Source organism: Nycticebus coucang, chromosome 7 (assembly GCF_027406575.1).
Source record: "Nycticebus coucang isolate mNycCou1 chromosome 7, mNycCou1.pri, whole genome shotgun sequence".
NCBI lineage: Eukaryota > Metazoa > Chordata > Mammalia > Primates > Lorisidae > Nycticebus > Nycticebus coucang.
The window spans coordinates 54,721,586-54,739,108 of record NC_069786.1 but is presented as its reverse complement, the minus strand read 5'-3'; the positions used below and the strand labels follow the sequence as shown (position 1 = coordinate 54,739,108).

At 42.7% G+C, this 17,523-nt stretch overlaps 1 protein-coding gene across 10 annotated transcripts in view; it reads right to left on the bottom strand.

Annotated features, from left to right (window-relative positions):
• Window positions 1–17,523, bottom strand: part of TANC1 (tetratricopeptide repeat, ankyrin repeat and coiled-coil containing 1) — a 270,909-nt gene that overhangs the window by 55,637 nt on the left and 197,749 nt on the right. For 7 of the 10 annotated variants that reach the window (XM_053596909.1, XM_053596908.1, XM_053596904.1 and 4 more), the window contains 6 exons: window positions 13,208–13,471; window positions 6,985–7,107; window positions 5,323–5,604; window positions 4,447–4,604; window positions 2,902–3,133; window positions 1,433–1,599 (listed from right to left, as the gene is read on the bottom strand). In XM_053596909.1, the coding sequence (XP_053452884.1) occupies window positions 1,433–1,599; window positions 2,902–3,133; window positions 4,447–4,604; window positions 5,323–5,604; window positions 6,985–7,107; window positions 13,208–13,471 (1,226 nt within the window). The remainder of the gene's footprint in view (window positions 1–1,432; window positions 1,600–2,901; window positions 3,134–4,446; window positions 4,605–5,322; window positions 5,605–6,984; window positions 7,108–13,207; window positions 13,472–17,523) is intronic. The other 3 variants (XM_053596910.1, XM_053596906.1, XM_053596907.1) reach the window with 1 other exon arrangement.

Here is a 17,523-nt window from a genome sequence, read left to right as displayed (position 1 = left end):
AGAGCCAGGCGAGCAGAGAGCCCCACACAGACAGGGGCAATGACGCCAGTACCAGTGGGGGCAGCAAGACCCTGCAAGTGACCCAACGTCCATAATGCTCACTCTGTGCAAATGGCTCTTTAACAAGGATGAGCACAAACCAATGCTGCACGTCTAAGAACATGGCAATGTGGAGAAAGAGAGGCATCCCTCTCAGCACACCACATACGGGGCGGTAACCCAGCCAGGAGGTCCGAGACCGCCCCCAGGCTCCGTCTCAGTGACTCACGCCTACTCTGGTACAGAATGCTACCATTTTTTAAATTGCTGGCTTTCTAAAAGTAACCCTTTAAACTGAAGTATAGCATAAATACAGAGGCACACAAATCATAATTGCCCAGTATCACTGATTTTCACCAAGTCAAATATACCTGTGTGACCAGCGTATACAGAGAGAACATTCCAGAAGCCCTGTACACCCCCTTCGTTTCTCCCCCGTTCCAAAGATAAGCAGGCACTATCTGACACCTAACAGCAGAGAAGAGCTTTGTCGGTTGTTGTTTTTTTTCACTTGATGCTATAAATTTTTGAAGTATTTAAGGGTGTTTCCTCATTTAATGCAAGAATTATAGGAGGAGGGCAGAATATAATTACACCCATTTCCATTTACATGGATGCTAACTGAACCTCTGAAAACTTACACAGTCAAGAAGCAAAACAAAAGACTCTTGGCTTCTGTGCTCTATAGATCCTCAAACTATGCTTGCTGTGTCAAAAATGAGTAAAACGCATGTAAATCAGCCATCCAGAACAAAAAATACCAAGTTCAACTGAGATCTAATTCTAGTTTTAATGAGAGGGGGAAAAAAAAAAAAGAAACACTATTTTAAAATACATTTATCATAAAAGTACAAAAATCAAAATCTAACGTCTACAATGTCTGTAATGAAAAAGTTTAGGTGTACAGGGAGTCGATGGGTAAGATGCAATTTTAGGGTTTAAATGAGGAGGAAGATGGAGAAAGGAAAAAAAAAATCATTCTTACCCTGTGCTAAATGTTGCCTCACGTTTAGATTTTATAAAAAACAGATCTCTCAGAATAGGCCTTAGGATCTCTTTTAGCCTTCACTTTTCCCATCAAAAAAAACCATGAATCCCCTCTGCCAACCCCTCCAAATAACTACCAGCAGGAACATCTTTAAACTCTAATAGACTCCTTGGACAGCGTCCACACAACACCACAGTGAACCTGGCTAGATGTTAATATTGGAGAAGCGAAGGTACAAGACATCTTGATAAATATGCCTGAGTCCACCCATGTGGACTAATTTTTCAAATTCCTAACAGTTTTCAATTCAGTCAGTAAATGGTTTATAGTAGTTGAACTTATTAGTATTTATCACTGTAAAACTGGAATGTGGGGACTTAGGAGATTTGAAAATTCTTTTGTTACCTGAAAATTTGCTCTCACAGTCACAATCAACTTCAACCAAGCAGGAAATTTAGAAATAATTTTGGTAATAAATGAAGAAAGTGTATCTCCATAATCAGGTTTATGAAACTCAGCTTCATTTAAGCCATCTATTAAAATAATGTATTCTTCTTCAGGAATTTTCTGCTCTAAAGGATGAAATAATTTTTTCAAATTAAGAAATTATACATTTCTATATGATGGCACCACCCACTGTATTTTAAGGCACAGTTTAAAATGCTAAGAGAAACTAAAAAGGATTACATACGGCCCAAGAAAAGGTTTCCACAGAAGCACATTTTCTATTAAATTTCAAATGAAAACTGGAGCATAGAGCCAAAAGAAAACCAGTTCTCACAGAACAAAAACCTACTGCATTACACACATTAACTAACTCACGCACAGGCCAGACCTGGAAGAGACCCGAAGTTCCCCTTGGAACGCTTCAGCAGATCCCCGGTAAGGAAAACTGCCCTCCTCCCTCCAAGGCCTCCGGAGTGTCTGCCCAAGCCACAAGCCACACACAATGGTTCTCAACCTTCCTAATGCCACGACCCTTTAGTACAGTTCCTCATGTTGTGATGACCCCCAATCGTAAAATTATTTTCATTGCTACTTCATAACTGTAATTTTGCTACTGTTATGAATTGTAATATAAATATCTGATGTGCAGGATATGTTTTCCGATGGTCCAAACGGGTTGCGACCCACAGGCTGAGAAGCGCTGAAGCAGGAGAGCTCTGCTTCACAGACCCCTCCCCCCACCCCCAACAGGGCTCCTTCCTACCAGCCTAGACTTTGGATTCCATACATTAGTGCCAACTTTCTGCCCAGAGAAGGGGAAAAAATGACGACATCTGTTTCAGACTCTAGCTCTGTCTGGTGGAAGTGCTGCGTGGGCAGGTGAATAAACTAGTTCAAAGGGTAAGGACAAAAGGGGAGAAAGGACAGAAAACTCAGTGGCCCACAATGGCGCTGACATCCCCTAGCTTGCAGAATTATTGAGGCAAAAAAAAAAAAAAAAATCAAATGGAAACCTCTAGAAATGACTTTAGGTTTCTACTCAATTGAGTAGAGGCAGTGAAAAAAATAGATGCTGGAAAGCTCTCGCAACTAGTGCTCTTATTCACAGACATTAAGAGTACAAAATATGTTGGCAACAGTCTAAGGGCACAAATTGCCTAATGGCTATAGTAGCCAGTATAGGCTATATAGCCTATACTGGCTACTTTAGAACTGTTCATTCTTATCAGGGATGCTGGGCTGATAAGGAGGGAATTTGGGGAGATCTGAGGAAGGGAACCAGACAGGCACTGAGGCTTCTACATCCTCCCCGACCCCCTCCTCACTTCTACTCCAGAGCTGAGCTGACCACCCTTCCTTCCCAGGTCCTCCCAGGTACCCTGCACCACTACTGGGAGAGGGGGTTAAGGGTGGCTGCTCCAAGGTACCGTTTCTCAGGCTTGTAAGTGGCTCCAGCACTCCCCTCCTGAAAGCGGCCACTGGGTCCTGCACACAGGAGCGCAGGCTCAGCATGCTCTGCAGCTGGGGCTCCTTTATTAGGAGGTCTCTGTAGGCGGCCAGCTGATGGGACCGGCAGAGCAAGGCCGCGATGCTGTGCACAAACTCAGGCACGAGGCACGTGTACGTGTTATCGGCCTGGCAGTAGTGGTAGGCCACCACCTACGGGGGAAGCAGAGCCGTCAGCATCACCTCACCTTCTTCACACAGCTCCTTTTAGCTCTCAAGAAGGAACACAACTTTGTCCACTCACCGAAATAACCAGATACATTGCTTCTATTCTAGTCTTTAGTTAGCTTAATCGATCCATTTATCCCTTCCTTCATGCAGTTTGCAGACCATTAACTGCACCCACAAATCCATCTTGATTAGCACAAAAATCAGTGCCAGTTACTCTGTATTAAATTTAAATTACTAGGCTGGGTGTGGTGGCTCACACCTGCAATCCCAGCACTCTGGGAGGCTGAAGTGGGTGGATTGCCTGAGCCAGAGTGAGACTCCATTTCTAAAAAATAGCCGAGCCTTGTGATAGGTGCCTGCAGTACCAGCTATTTGGGAGGCTGAGGCAAGAGGATCACTTGAGCCCAGGAGTTTTGCTGTGAGCTATGATCCAGGCCACTGCCCTCCAGCCTGGACAACAGAATGAGACTCTGTTTCTTTAAAAAAAAAAAAAAAAAGTGCTACCCTTTACTATATTTCTGATCTCAAGAATAGAAGCACCTCTTTAGGAAATCCTTTTGTAAACCCAAAGGCAGATGGATAAAGGTGCCTCTGAGACCCCGGGCCTTGGAGTCACAGTTATTCTTCCTCCCTGGCAATGGGAGCTCAACCCTCAGCGCCATCTCCACATTTCATCAAGGGACACTGTGGAGAAGTTCAACAGGGACGTTATTTGAAGAATGGAAATTAGAAATTAGCAACTTTCTGCATTTCATGCGTCAGGTCATCTGATAGTAATATAACTGCTTTAATGCAGGAGGGTGGCTTCATGAACCAGTGATGCATGCTGAGCAGAAAGAAAATTTCAGACGGACCTCGATGACCATGAATTTGGGAAGAGAAAGTCAGTCAAATGTCTTTTACAACTACACAAGAAACCTCTGACAGAAAGCTGCAGGGCCTGGAAGGCCCTCAGCAATGGAGACTAGGCCGAAGCGATCTAGAGCCAGCTGAAAGCTCTCAATCTCCTGCTCACACGCCAATTAAGGAAACTTGTAAATATGGATTTGTGGTGAGTATGCAGATGTCTTTTAATGCTTTGAGGAACTCTTTCAATCCATTGTATAAGATGTTGACTGCCAATGTCTTTAGATAGATGTTTTTCATTCACATCTTTTATTTGGAGTACTTCGTCACAATTTGATCAAAAGCATAGCTATCTCTGTTTTAAGATTCTTTTTCCACTTCACTTCTCAGAAACCAAACTAGCAGGCCTCTGTCTCTCTATCTGGAAGGCTCCTGTAAAAGCAGATTACCTTAGAAGCGAGGAACTTCGCCGCATCCTCTCTGGGCCTCTGATTTTCAGGAGTACCAGACCCAGGTCCAGCGGGAGTTTTAGCAGCACTGGGAGCGCTTGTAGAAGAACTTGGTGAAAGCAGCGGCGTGCAAGGAAGATCCTGGGTGGGGTCTGAGGCTGCAGAGAAAAGACCATTTCGTATCTACATTAGCACAGGAGCAAGATGAGATACTGAATGTATTTCTTGATTAGCGTCAGAGAGTATTTTAACAGGTAAAGACTGAACACGTTCCAAAATTCAAAGGTCTGCATGAGAACACAACTTCCCTACTCAGCTTCCACCTAGCCAATTTCCCCTCCTTGGAGCACCACTGTTTCCAGTTTCCAGTATTAAATTCTTCTGGGTTAAAAAAAAAAAAAATCTCACATGGCTCACCTGTTCTTGTTCACTGGGCTTCGAGATATTCTCTTGTTAATGGTTTACTACATGTGGAATTAGCAGCGAATAGTCAACTATTTGGCTATTCTAGGCCATACCTAACTTAGTCTTTGTAATTTTAGTAAATCCAGTAAACAGGGTACAAAAGAACTCCACTGTCCCTCCACCTGGCTAGTGCTGCCAGGAATCCAGCCCCTCCCGGTCCCACCTCTCCTGTTTAAAGAGGGAGAGAGGGGTGACAGCTCAGGAGGAAGTCAGGGAATGCTGGCCTCACCCACAGCCAAATACACACTAGGACAGACGAAGTAGTCAAGTAATTCATTTAACACATGATCCACAAACCTAATATAGAAATTGGAACAATTTGAAAAAACTGGTAATTTATGCCTACCCAAACAGCAGTTTCCCCCATCTATCTTATATTAACAAACTACACGGGAAGGGAAGTGGACGTACTTTTAGGTGAGGAACTGGGACTGTTGGAAGCAATCTGCCTCATGCGGCTTCCATGGCAGCTCAGTGCTACCAACTTGGAAATGACCGCTGTCTTCCCAAATCCCACATTTCCAACAATAACCGCTCCTCTATTTTCTGCCAGCTCTGTGTTCCTCAAGTTTTCTTCTATCCGGTGAAAGAGCCAATCTCTTCCCACAAACACAGAGTCTGTCGTTATGCTCGGTACTTCAAATAACAGGGGTTTCAACAAAATGTCCTGTGGCTTGTAGGGAGCAAACCGGGCTTCAAAAAAAAGAAAAACGACTGTTATTCTAGAAGAATATCATAGGTTTATACGCTAAGAAACTCAATGTACCATTGCTGTGTGTTACACTTAATACAAACTCTAGTTTTACCCCACTAGGGATCTGTAGGTATGTCCGCTGTGGTTCTGTTCCTACTTCTGTAGTATCTCATTTATCAGACCCTATTGGTCCTACAAAGTGTCCCATTAAAATGACTTTCTAGGCCAACATTCTCTTCAGTAAAGTATCACAAGAATGGAAAAGCAAGAAGCCAGTGTATTCAATACTAACATGAAGCCAGTAGACAAAGTAATACACACCCATAGGGGACAAAATATTTAAGTTGGGGGAGGAGGGGGGCTGACATACTCCCACCTGATGGGCACAATGTAAGCGTACGTGGCACACCTCCTGCGTGTGGGGCACAACTACAATAGGGACCTCACCTAACAAATACAAACATTGCAACTTAATTGTTTGTACCCTCATATGGATCTGAAACTAAAAACAATAAAATGACCTTCTAGTCCTTTCATGCCTCTTGAGTTGTCTTATGACATACAGAGGATTGCAGAGACCAATCCAAGGGGCCAAACCATGTCTCATTGGTTTATCTAAAACCATACTTGAGACAGGTTTCTTCCCTACTGTATGGGTAAAATAGAAATGTTTTCTCTAGAGATAGTCTTGGCTCTCATGTGGGCACGATGATGCCTTGCCTGCATGGTAAGGGGGCTATGCACACCAGTGTGCTATAGGTAGACACAGGACACCGTCCATACAATTTAAGAAACTGAAACATGCTAATTCTTTGTTACAAAAAAAAAAAAAATCTAGCAAGTGTTAAACTATCCCTCACTTCAAAATAAATAACCGCAGAAATATTTTTCAATTCCAGAAGCAAGTTAATCACATATTAAGGAAGAAGCCTAAAACTATTAAGGACAGCCTCCTAGCACACCTCACAGATACATTTTTAGCACATGCATGCGGGTGCACACACACTTTCCATCATGTTTTAAAAACACTGGCTTAGGCTTGGCGCCCGTAGCTCAGTGAGTAGGGTGCCAGCCACATACAGAGGCTGGCAGGTTCAAGCCCAGCCCGGGCCTGCTAAACAACAATGACAACTACGACCAAAATATAGCTGAGTGTTGTAGTTTGCACCTATAGTCCCAGTTACTTGAGAGGTTAAGCCCAAGAGTTTGAGGTTGCTGTGAGCTGTGATGCCACAGCACTCTACCGAGGGTGACATAGTGATACTCTGTCTCAAAAACAAAACAAAACAAAAATACTGGCTTAAATGTTATCACAGACTTCCAATGTTCAGTGAGCAAGCTCATCACAGCTTCAGCACAGTGGACATAAGGATAAATACCTTTAGCTTCTGGTGCCCTACCTCCAGCCGTATTGTGCCATGGTAATCTAATTGACGTTCGTAGAGGGGCATTTCTCTGCCCATCTAAATAACTCAGATCTTCCAATTTGGTTGAGCTTGTTGCTGTAAGATTAAATTAAAGTTTAGTCTCTTCAAAATTGAGTTTAATGTCATACCTAAGCTACTACATGTCATAAATTACTAAGCAATTCAGTTTAGGCTTTCAACAAAATTCACTTCCAGGTGATCTTGGCTTTGTTTGTTTGCCCCAGTTTGTATTTCTGGCAATATTCCTACTTGAAATGTGGTAAAAACTAAATGCTCCTTATTCTTGAGTCAAAGTTATGTTGACATGTACATATGGAGAATTGGAGAATTCTCCATTATTTTTGGAAAGAGACAGATTTCACTATAAATTGTTTGATGAAGAAACCCACAATCACGTGTCCCACAGTGAAGCTCCAGTACTTACTGCATACATGTGGCATGGTACTAGATTCTTCTCCGCAGGTTTGGGAAGCTTTCTGCTGTTTGGAATTCCAACCTTGTTAACTGAATGAGCAGATTCTGCATTGTACAATTCCACGGTACACAGAACACTAAAAGGCAGCTCTCCACAGTAACAACCTATTTCTACACTTCACATATATATGTAGATATATAAATGTATTATATACACTGTATATTATGTAAATATATATGTGCATATATTTTTAAAATTCTAAAAATGTTTATTTACCTCTGATCAAGTCAGTAAGATTCATTACACATCAGTACCTATTAAAAACCATTAAGGATCTATGCTAATATACACATGAGCTGGATTATGACTAGAACAAAATAATTTTGCTGATTCTCGGCAAACCTTCTAACAAATATATAGTACATGTCTTTGCCTTAAAAGAACCCTCCTGTTGTTTTATATATACAACCTAGGTCACAATGAGAAAAATTGAAATTAACCTAATTTGGTTTGTGGCTCAAGTGGTCCAACATAAAGTATTGTTGGTCTTACACATGTGATTATCTTTCAGGATAATAAAATAGACAGGTGATCTGTGAGCGAATGAGGAAGCTAGCAGGAGTCAGTGTTGCAAGAGCCAAGCCTTCTCAGGATGGTGAAATGGTTAGTGGGGCCAAGCTGCAAGAGAGAAGCTGAGGTGGGACATCTGTCTTCCTAAAATCCTCAGGATACCGTACAGGCTCTGACCCAGCATCCAGCTCTTGACTGACACTGTTATTCTGACCTGGGTCCCCCCCAATTTGCCCTACTAAAGTTTCAGTCCTTCTCTTCCTCCATGTCCACATCAATGCCTCTATCATTGTCAAATAATCCTGTCATTTGACAAGCACCTGAGTGGCTCTGAAGGCATGTCCCCTTCTTGCTGCCAACATGTACCCTATCCACTCACCTTCCCAGTCAGCGGAGAAAGTCCAAAACCCTGACTTCACAGCTTACAACTATAAGCTACGCTTTTGTATCCTTTTGGTGCATATCCACAGCCTGTTTATACCCCATGTACTATTTAAGCAAATGTTCGATGCATCTGCCAAGTAAATCTCTCCCATTAGAAAGATTCAGATAACTCCTTAGGCAGGACTTCAGGGTGGCACCTGTGGCTCAAAGGAGTAGGGTACTGGCCCCATATACCAGAGGTGGCTGGTTCAAACCCACCCCGGCCAAAAACTGCAAAAAACAAACAAAAAAAAAAAAGACTTCCAAATGGACATATGTGCGGTAAGCCAATGACAGCCTCTAGCTTCACTCCAGGTCCTTCACAGCCATGATGTGTGAAACTGCCTGGAGAGCTAACAGGACTGGACCTGCTCTCCACAACCCTGGTCCCCCCAGTCTCAACAGTAACGCAGCTTGGAACATATTTCTAGGCCCCTGCCTGAGCTGTAAGACTCTGACCCCTTCTTGCATGCTTCATGGTGAGTGCACCCATCACTGCCCCTGGAGAAGGGGCCAGGCAGCCACAGCCATCCTTTTGTACCTCACTTCACAGCTAAACAGTCATGCACGTCTGACATGTTGCCTCAGCCCTAAAGAACACAAAGATGCTTAGAACCCCCCCCCCAAGGGTTTCCTATTTCCCATCTTCCCAACCCCTTAAAATATAACACTCCATTCACAGTTTTGCAACTGAAAGGATTAAAAATAAACAACTGTAATGGACATTCCAAAGAGAAGATTGCAAAAATGCCCTGACACTGGTGCCTGCAGCTCAATGGTTATAGCGCAGGCCCTGTGCCCTGGGGTTGGTGGGTTTGAACCCGGGCCAGGCCTGCTAAAGAGAAAAAAAAAATGGGGCGGCGCCTGTGGCTCAGCGGGTAGGGCACCGGCCCCATATGCCGAGGGTGGCGGGTTCAAACCCAGCCCCAGCCAAACTGCAACAAAAAAATAGCCAGGCGTTATGGCGGGCACCTATAGTCCCAGCTACTTGGGAGGCTGAGTCAAGAGAATCGCCTAAGCCCAAGGATTTGGAGGTTGCTGTGAGCTGTGTGACGCCACGGCACTCTACCGAGGGCAATAAGGTGAGACTCTGTCTCTACAAAAAAAAAAAAAAAAATGCCCTGTCTGACACAGATGCAGGAGATGGAGAGATTTTAAATTCTTCTGTTTTCCGATTTCCAGTCACCAGAGATTCAGCTCCAAAGAGAACAACAGAGCAGCTTCAGTTTCAAATGAAGGCTTGTCTACGCCACAGAGTCCCAGACACTACACGTGTAGGAGTCAGACTCACATGCAGTATTTAATGCAAAATGTTCTCAAAATCCTAAATGCTATTCGGGGCCACGAAAAATCAAAGGTAAAGCAATAATTTAATGCTGCAATAAACCCACTGCCACAACCTCTACAATTAAATTAATTACACAGTTATTGCACACACACACATACTGTGTCTAACATGTGGGTGAGAAGCACATTTCAAAATACTCAGTAAAGAATTTGGGGGGAGTAGAGGGAAGGGAGAAAGTTCTCTAAGCTGAACAAAAAGGAACATCTGTTAAATTGTGGACTAACCTATAAAAGGTAAATGCCAAAAAGTCCAGGGCAATTACCAGTTTCAAGGAAATTAGATGGCAATTGTGTTTGTTGGTTTCCTGGAAAATTAAACACAGTGTTCTATAATTTACTCAAAGTATTTTGAAAGGAAAAAAAGGTAGTGAAAAATAGAAAAGCACATTACCCAACTTCCAGATGATCAAAAAAAACTTTTAAAGGCTTCACATTCTGTTTTCCAATAAAGGAAAAAGGTGTCCATGTCATAAATTTTGATGGGATATATGGCTTTCCAAATCAATCCCACTCTAAGAAATACCTTTACAAAGAAAATCTATGTAGTGAATGAAATAATGTCCAAACCTAGTCGACTTATTTTTATAATATTTGACCAAGAAAAAAATCAAAAACAAAAACCGTCACATTACTACTCAGCAGACAACTACAGTTCTTTGTAGCAGGCCTAGTGACAGTGAAGGCTGGGAACCTTAAGAACTGGCTCTACACCCCACCTGCCAGGGCCAGTCCCAGGGGTGAGGCTATGAACAGAGGTCTCTTATCACGCTCTTCCTTCATCTGCCAGTCCTGACTCTATACCCATTTACCAAAACACCTTTCCTATGAAACAGCAATCTGTGTTTGCATGGATTTTAACATACAAACGCTTCTAAGAGACTTCAGTATCCGGCCTTCCCTTACTATTTCAATCCTTCTAACAGCATTATTTGCTGCCTTGTTCACAGGAGCCTGCCTTCTAGTCACTAAGCAAACTGCACTACATACAGTCTACACAACCTGAGTCTTATACTTTTCAATGATATTTGAAGAAGAATACTTCCATTCCCTCTGAACTGAGGTTTGGCTTTAGGGGAAAGTGATCCATGAAAAATCTACCAGACTCCTAGCTTGTTGGCAGGTTCTGTGAGGTAAGACATCTGCCCATTTCCTTTCAAATAAATATACATTTAGTTTTAAAATATGGAGCACAGAAGAAATAAGCAAACCCATTAGGTCAGGTAGACCCTGCTCAAATCCAGAGGTAAAACCCTCCCGCTTCCACAGGAGGTCTAGTTCAAGAGCATCCATAGAAACTAATGAATGCGGACAGCAGAAATCAGAAAGCTCTGCTCTATAATCACAGCAGTCTCCTGCAAAAACTCAAGTCACACCCACTGTCACTTCGCATGGCAGGAGACCACATAAAAGAAGATTAAATAGAAAACATAACCCGAATGGGATGCTTTTAACACTTAAAACATTATTGTATTAATGTTTCCAAATTTTAAAATCCCTTGATTAAATTGAATGCAAGTTTGCTATTTTTTTTTTTTTAAATAATGTCAGCAAAACTTTTTATTAGATAGAAGAGAAATTGGTAAGCAGTACTTCTACAGCATCGGTTAACAGTAAACAGCATCTGTGTCACTCAGGGCTCCTGTGCAGCATCACGTATTTATAAGTTGGCACTTACAAATATTTAACTCGGTCTTTCTTGACTTTCCACCCAAGATGAGGTCTTTCCCCCTGCTCTGTGTTCTCACAGCTCCCTGCAACGTCATTTTATAATTCTTACCTCCAAATCATGCTTATTGTGTTCACCTCTTTGTTTTTAGCAACCAGCTCTGTATCTTTCCTTTTTCTTTTTTTTAAATCGCAGATGCTATTTTGTTAAAGTCAATAAAGCTATCAAGTTCTGGGACAATACAAATGACCATTCATCACAACTTGGTAAGTGTGGTCTAAAATGCCTTGGGTGCAACATATTATGTTAAAGGTGGTGAACTAATAAGAGAGAGGACACAAAAGCTTGTGGAAGAGTCATCAGTCAACACACATAAGGCTCTCCAGTAACAGACATGCCAAATCCCTCCTCTGGAACGAGGCCATTTTACGTTCTTTGAAAGTGAATTAGAGTTGGGCCTCAGAACTTTTCCATTAGAGACATTTATCAGCTCCTTCGGAATTCCATTGTAAAACAACCAACAACAACCAGAGTGACCCACCACATCCTGATAGCATAATATAAATTGTAGAGAAAACCTCTGATGTAGCAAAAGAGAATCTGGGTCCATGCATTAGCAGAAGAGAGATTTTAAGTACTACAATGATAACAAAGAATGCCTATAATAGGTTCCTCATCTAAATTCAGCCCAAGAGCATGAAGTTTAGAAACGCAGGACATTAACAACAGCATCACAGCCCAGAAGCAGAGTTTTTTCCCCGTTTCTCCCCAATTATAGCCTTTGTTTACTTGATACCCACCCCAGACCAGTTCCAGGACCAACCCCTCAACTGACTCCCAGGACACCAAAATCCTTGGAGGCTTAAGTCCCTTATATAAAACGGCATAGCATTTGCTTATCACCTATGCATTCCTCCTAGGTACTTCAAATCATCTCTAGACTATTTATAAGACCCAATACAAAGTAAACACTATGCAAATAGTTGGTACAGTGCATTTTAAAATTTCTATTATTTTTATTGTTTTATTGTTATTTTTTTCTCAAATATTTTTGATCTGTGGTTGGCTGAATCCACAGAGGCAGAACCTCCAGATTGGGAGGGCTGCCTGCACTATACCTTGCTTATACCCAACCACTGACCAGTCCATACCAACAGCAACTCAACCGGCATTGAACCCTTAGGTCCAGCGGTTGCATCTTGCTAAGGCATCTGTCTTGCCTATTTTCATTTCCTCCCTTGAAAGCTCTCACTGCCACTGCTTATGTTTTAAGCTCTGAGGTTAAAACAGAATTATGTAGAAATTTGCCTTCTGGTCTGTATGATGAGCCTCAATTATACAAAAAATAAGTTTGAAAGTTAGATCCAAAATTCTTGGAGTTGGTATTAACAAATTCTGTTTAAACAATGACTCTGCTTTACCAAGATACAATACAAAGTCATGAATTTACTCGGGTTTAAAATAACAAAAACTAACCAGAGAATTTTTGTGCTTTCTTCCTCTTTATACAAAGAGCCACTTTATACACAAATAGTCCAAATTACAAATTTAAAGAATTCCAGAGCAGACGAATCACTTAAAGACCATTAAGTACAAGCTTATTGTGTTTGAAGATGGGTAAACTGAGGCCTAATGCAGGCCACTGCTTGATCCAAGATCATAAAGCTGGGTTGTGTCTGGATTAGATTTCCACAAGAGGACAGTGAACATAGGGCAGAGGGCACCTCAGTCTCTAGGGAGAGGCGTGGCCTTACCTGCAACTGAATTGGGCCGTGGCATTATTAGTGAGCTGGAGCTCTGAGAATAAGGGACCGGACCATCTCCGGCTGCAGATTCCGCTTTGGGTAGCACGCTCTCCGCTGACCCAGTGGTCTCCTCTTCTGCCACTGGGGAGCAGTTATCTGCCCTGCGATCAGGAAGCACTCCTTTCTGAACCCCTAACCTTAGGCTTCCATCTTTATTCCATTCCAAACTGGAGCCACTCCGGTCATCATTTTCGGATGAACTTGTAATTGTGGCTGAAATGAGAGACCAAGATACTTTGAAGGAGGCCAGGCATAGCTGGGGCTATCTACTAAGAGTTAAAACACACACTGCCCTCCCCAGGATCAATGGAAAGTTTTCCAGTCCACAAAGATTTTTATCAAAATATGTTTTATACTCTGTATTTTGGTAAATTAGAAGAATGTTGCTTATCAGGGGAAATAAACTGCTAAATCACTCTACAGAGAAGGGGGTGAAACTCTGATAGGAAGATAATGAAGAAAACTCTCAGATACTTTCTAGACAGCTAACAGTAAATCTACATAATTTGGAGATAATGTATCCTTTCTTTTTAACAAAGATGAATTTCTGAGAAAGAGTTTCAATCTCATAAAATTCCTTTGAACCTTTAAGTATACTTTCCAAATGAGTAACATTTGTTGGGGGGTGGGGGGTGGGGTGGGGACAAACAGCAAAATGGTTAATACAGGAAAGATGTAGGAGAAAATCTATAGAAACAAAAACACGATTACAAAGTCAGGCAGAGAATTTGATCTTTAGGATTAAAGTTTGTAACATCTGTTCAAAATGGTCCAGAGAGGCTGACTTATTTCTTCACCAGCAACGAAACCTTCAGGTAAATCAGCTCAGGGAAAGTCCCGCATAGGAAGGTATGCTGTGAGAACAGAATTAAAATTTAACCTGTAGAAAAGAACCCAGCCTAGAGGAGAAAAAGAAGGTAGGAAAAACCTTTTGCAAACATCTTTACAAAATAGCAGAAGGAAAACAAGCAAAGAAAGAAGCAATACTCACACTCCAAAGTTCCTACTAAGAGCACGTCTCAAAAGACGCTGAGCCATATGGAATACCCTTGCAACCGCAGGTCACCAGGCCACTCACACTGGCCCACTGTTGACCTAACTCTGGCTTGTGTCCTTGAGAACAAGGGCACGTCCACTGACAATTCAGTTCCCTGTTTAAATGCTAGCAGCCCAGGCCCTTAATGCAAGCCTATTCAACGGGAGTAGGTCAGGCCAAAGTGCATTCAGAACCAAGCTGCCCAGATCAAGCTGCTTTACCCACACACTGCAATGATACACACTATCAGAAGACTGGTAAATTAGCTCAAATAGAGCCAGTTATTTAGTATCAAAGGGCCTGAAGGAGTTTGGTTTTATTTTTACAATGCTCTTTAAGGTTTGGAAGTAAAGACAAAAAATTTCCTTACATACGACCACAGGACGTCCGTCACAATTCTGTGTCTCATCTTCCTGTGGCTGCAGCCTGGATTTATCGTCCCCTGGTCACCTCCCTCCTTAAAAATCCTGGTGACACACCTGAAGCCTCTAGTAAGTATCTATGGCAATCTTTTCCTTTTCTCAACAGCACAGCACCGGCACACAGGGTAAGTGCTCAATGAATGTTTGCTTACTGAATGAAAGAGCAAATGAATAAACTCCAATTCCACTGTGGTCAGAGACACTAAACTTCCCTGTTAACAGTTTGAGATTGTTTGTATAGTATCTCGAACCAGAGCATAAGCTGATTTGGAATGGGGTCTATCACACCTTTTGGGTCTTCATCACTGTTATTCTCAGCATTTCCAAATGTTCTATCAGCAGTAGTAAACCATACCTCCTCCTCTTTGAAAATTACACCCTTCACAATGTTTTTAAGCAGACCATTTATATGAACACACATGTAGGCAAGTATGACTCTTCCCATCATAAAAATGCTGATGGTGGTGGTAACAGCAGCAGCTTACGATTTTATTGAAGGTTGGGTACATGCTAGGGACTATGCTAATGCTTTACTGAAATGGTTTAATTTTTTTATAAGTTTACTGCTTATTAGTGGTAATTATTAATGATAATCTTGTTAATAAGTATAAAAATATAGGTAGTCCTATAACACGGACTGTGTCATAAACCTTCATTTGTAAGTCTAGTGTTCACAACTCACAATACTTTTCTCAAAACACACTGTAATAAGTTAGGTTCTCAGGCAACCCCAACCGCGAAACGAGAGAAAAGTTCTCATCTAGGGATGAGGTGACTTGTTTGGTTTTATTAGGGAGCATATATTTATGAGCTGAAAAATAAACAGAAAGGCAGAGTGCTCTTCCTAAGTGCCAAGCGCCTCTGTATCAAGCCTCCGTGGGTCTGCGTCCTAACGATGACGTCAGGCGCTGGGAACAGGGACTTCCTGCACAAGTGACAGTGCAGAAAGCAGGACATCAGGGCCCTAGGAAGCAGGGAGAGAGTGCCAGGAAGGCCCGGTCAGAGCTCCTGGACTGCAGGGCAGGCTGATAGTCCAGCTCACGAGGCCACGTGCCCTACACTGTGCCTGGGGTCTGACAGGAGGAAATGATCAGGTCCCAGCTGTGAGAAGAAGGAAAATGGGTGGGGGGAAGGCTGCGAGAAACAGTAGCTGAGCAGAGTAGCCCCAGATGTGGTAGTCATTTCAAACAGAAAGTATCACCCAGTATTTTATTTTTTTATTTTATTTTTTGAGAGTTGCCCTGGTAGAGTGCTGTGATATCACAGCTCACAGCAACCTCAAACTCTTGGGCTTAAGCGATTCTCTTGCCTCAGCCTCCCTAGTAGCTGGGACTACAGGCACCCACCACAATGTCCGGCTATTTTGTTTGTTTAGCAGCTGGGTCTGGTTGGAACCCACCAGCCCAGGTGCATATGGCCGGAACCCCAACCGGTGAGTTACGGGCGCCGAGCTGTATCATACAACGTTTTAAACAGGAGACTCCAGCTAAAAAAAGGCAATCCCCCCAGTGCCATGAGTTCAGAGGTGACTGAGACGTTTGTCCCACTGGTTCACATTCTCCAGGGTCTGAGTGGCAGGGAGGCTAGAAAATCTGAGGCCACGGGTCTTCCTGACAAGATGCCCCATTCCACAAACATTCTTCCCTGGGACCCAAATGCAGCCTGCACAGCCGGAAGCCTAGACAGCACTTCCACCCTGGCTCTGCTATACTAAGTTCTGAAGCAGACCCAGTGGGGCAGATATTGGCCCAGTGTTCTGGTTTCCCTGCACAGCCCAAGAAATGACTGCTAGGGCAGTGCTGCAGTCTCTGAGGAAGAGGAAGCTAGTTCTTCTGATAAATGACAGGCTACTCAAAAATATCTTCCTTCTAGGCTAAGAGAAACTCAGACTCCTAATTAGGGTAACACAGTCAGCTCTCAAGAATGCACGTGTGTAGCTACACACACAACTAGGGCAACATCTTAACAGTGGTGGCTTTTTTTTTAATCACTTAAAGATAAGTACTGTATGACATTTTTTAGAGACTGGGTAATCTTTAAAGTTCTCTAACAACTCAAAAATTCTAACAATTAATTCTTTCAACTAGTATGGATGGCAGCTTTTGTCAATGAAGGCTTGGTCTCAACCATGCTCCCAGCACACAGGATTCTGAAACATGAGTACTTATCAGGCCTTAAGTTTTATCAGGCTGTGAGATGAAGCTGTGTTTCACAATCTAGTGTTAAATTAGCTCATTAATTCACACACACTACTTCGGACTCTCCACGAAGGGTGACATTTCCTTTTAGCCCCGGAAACAGTATCTTTTCTTCCTCTGTACTAGTGCACAGTGCCAGAATACTCCAGAGTACTTTTTTTTTTTTTTTTTTTTTTGAGACAGAACCTCAAGCTGTCGCCCTGGGTAGAGTCCTGTGGCATCACAGCTCACAGCAACCTCCAACTCCTGGGCTCAAGTGATTCTCCTGCCTCCACCTCCCAAGTAGCTGGGACTACAGGTGCCTGCCACAATGCCTGGCTATTTTTTTTGTTTTTTTGATTGCAGCTATCATTGTTCTTTGGCGGGCCCAGGCTGGATTCAAACCCGCCAGCTCTGGTGCCTTAGCCGCTTGAGCCACAGGCGCTGAGCCCAGAGTACTTTCTTAACACACTGGAGCATACATCTGATCACAACTGATTACACAGGCTGAGAACCCCCAACCTCCCTTTATAGATATAGAAACAGACTTGGGAAAAACTGATCTCACACATACATGCAACAACAGTCAGTGCTTTATCCAACAGCAATACTTCTGACTGTACATATTGC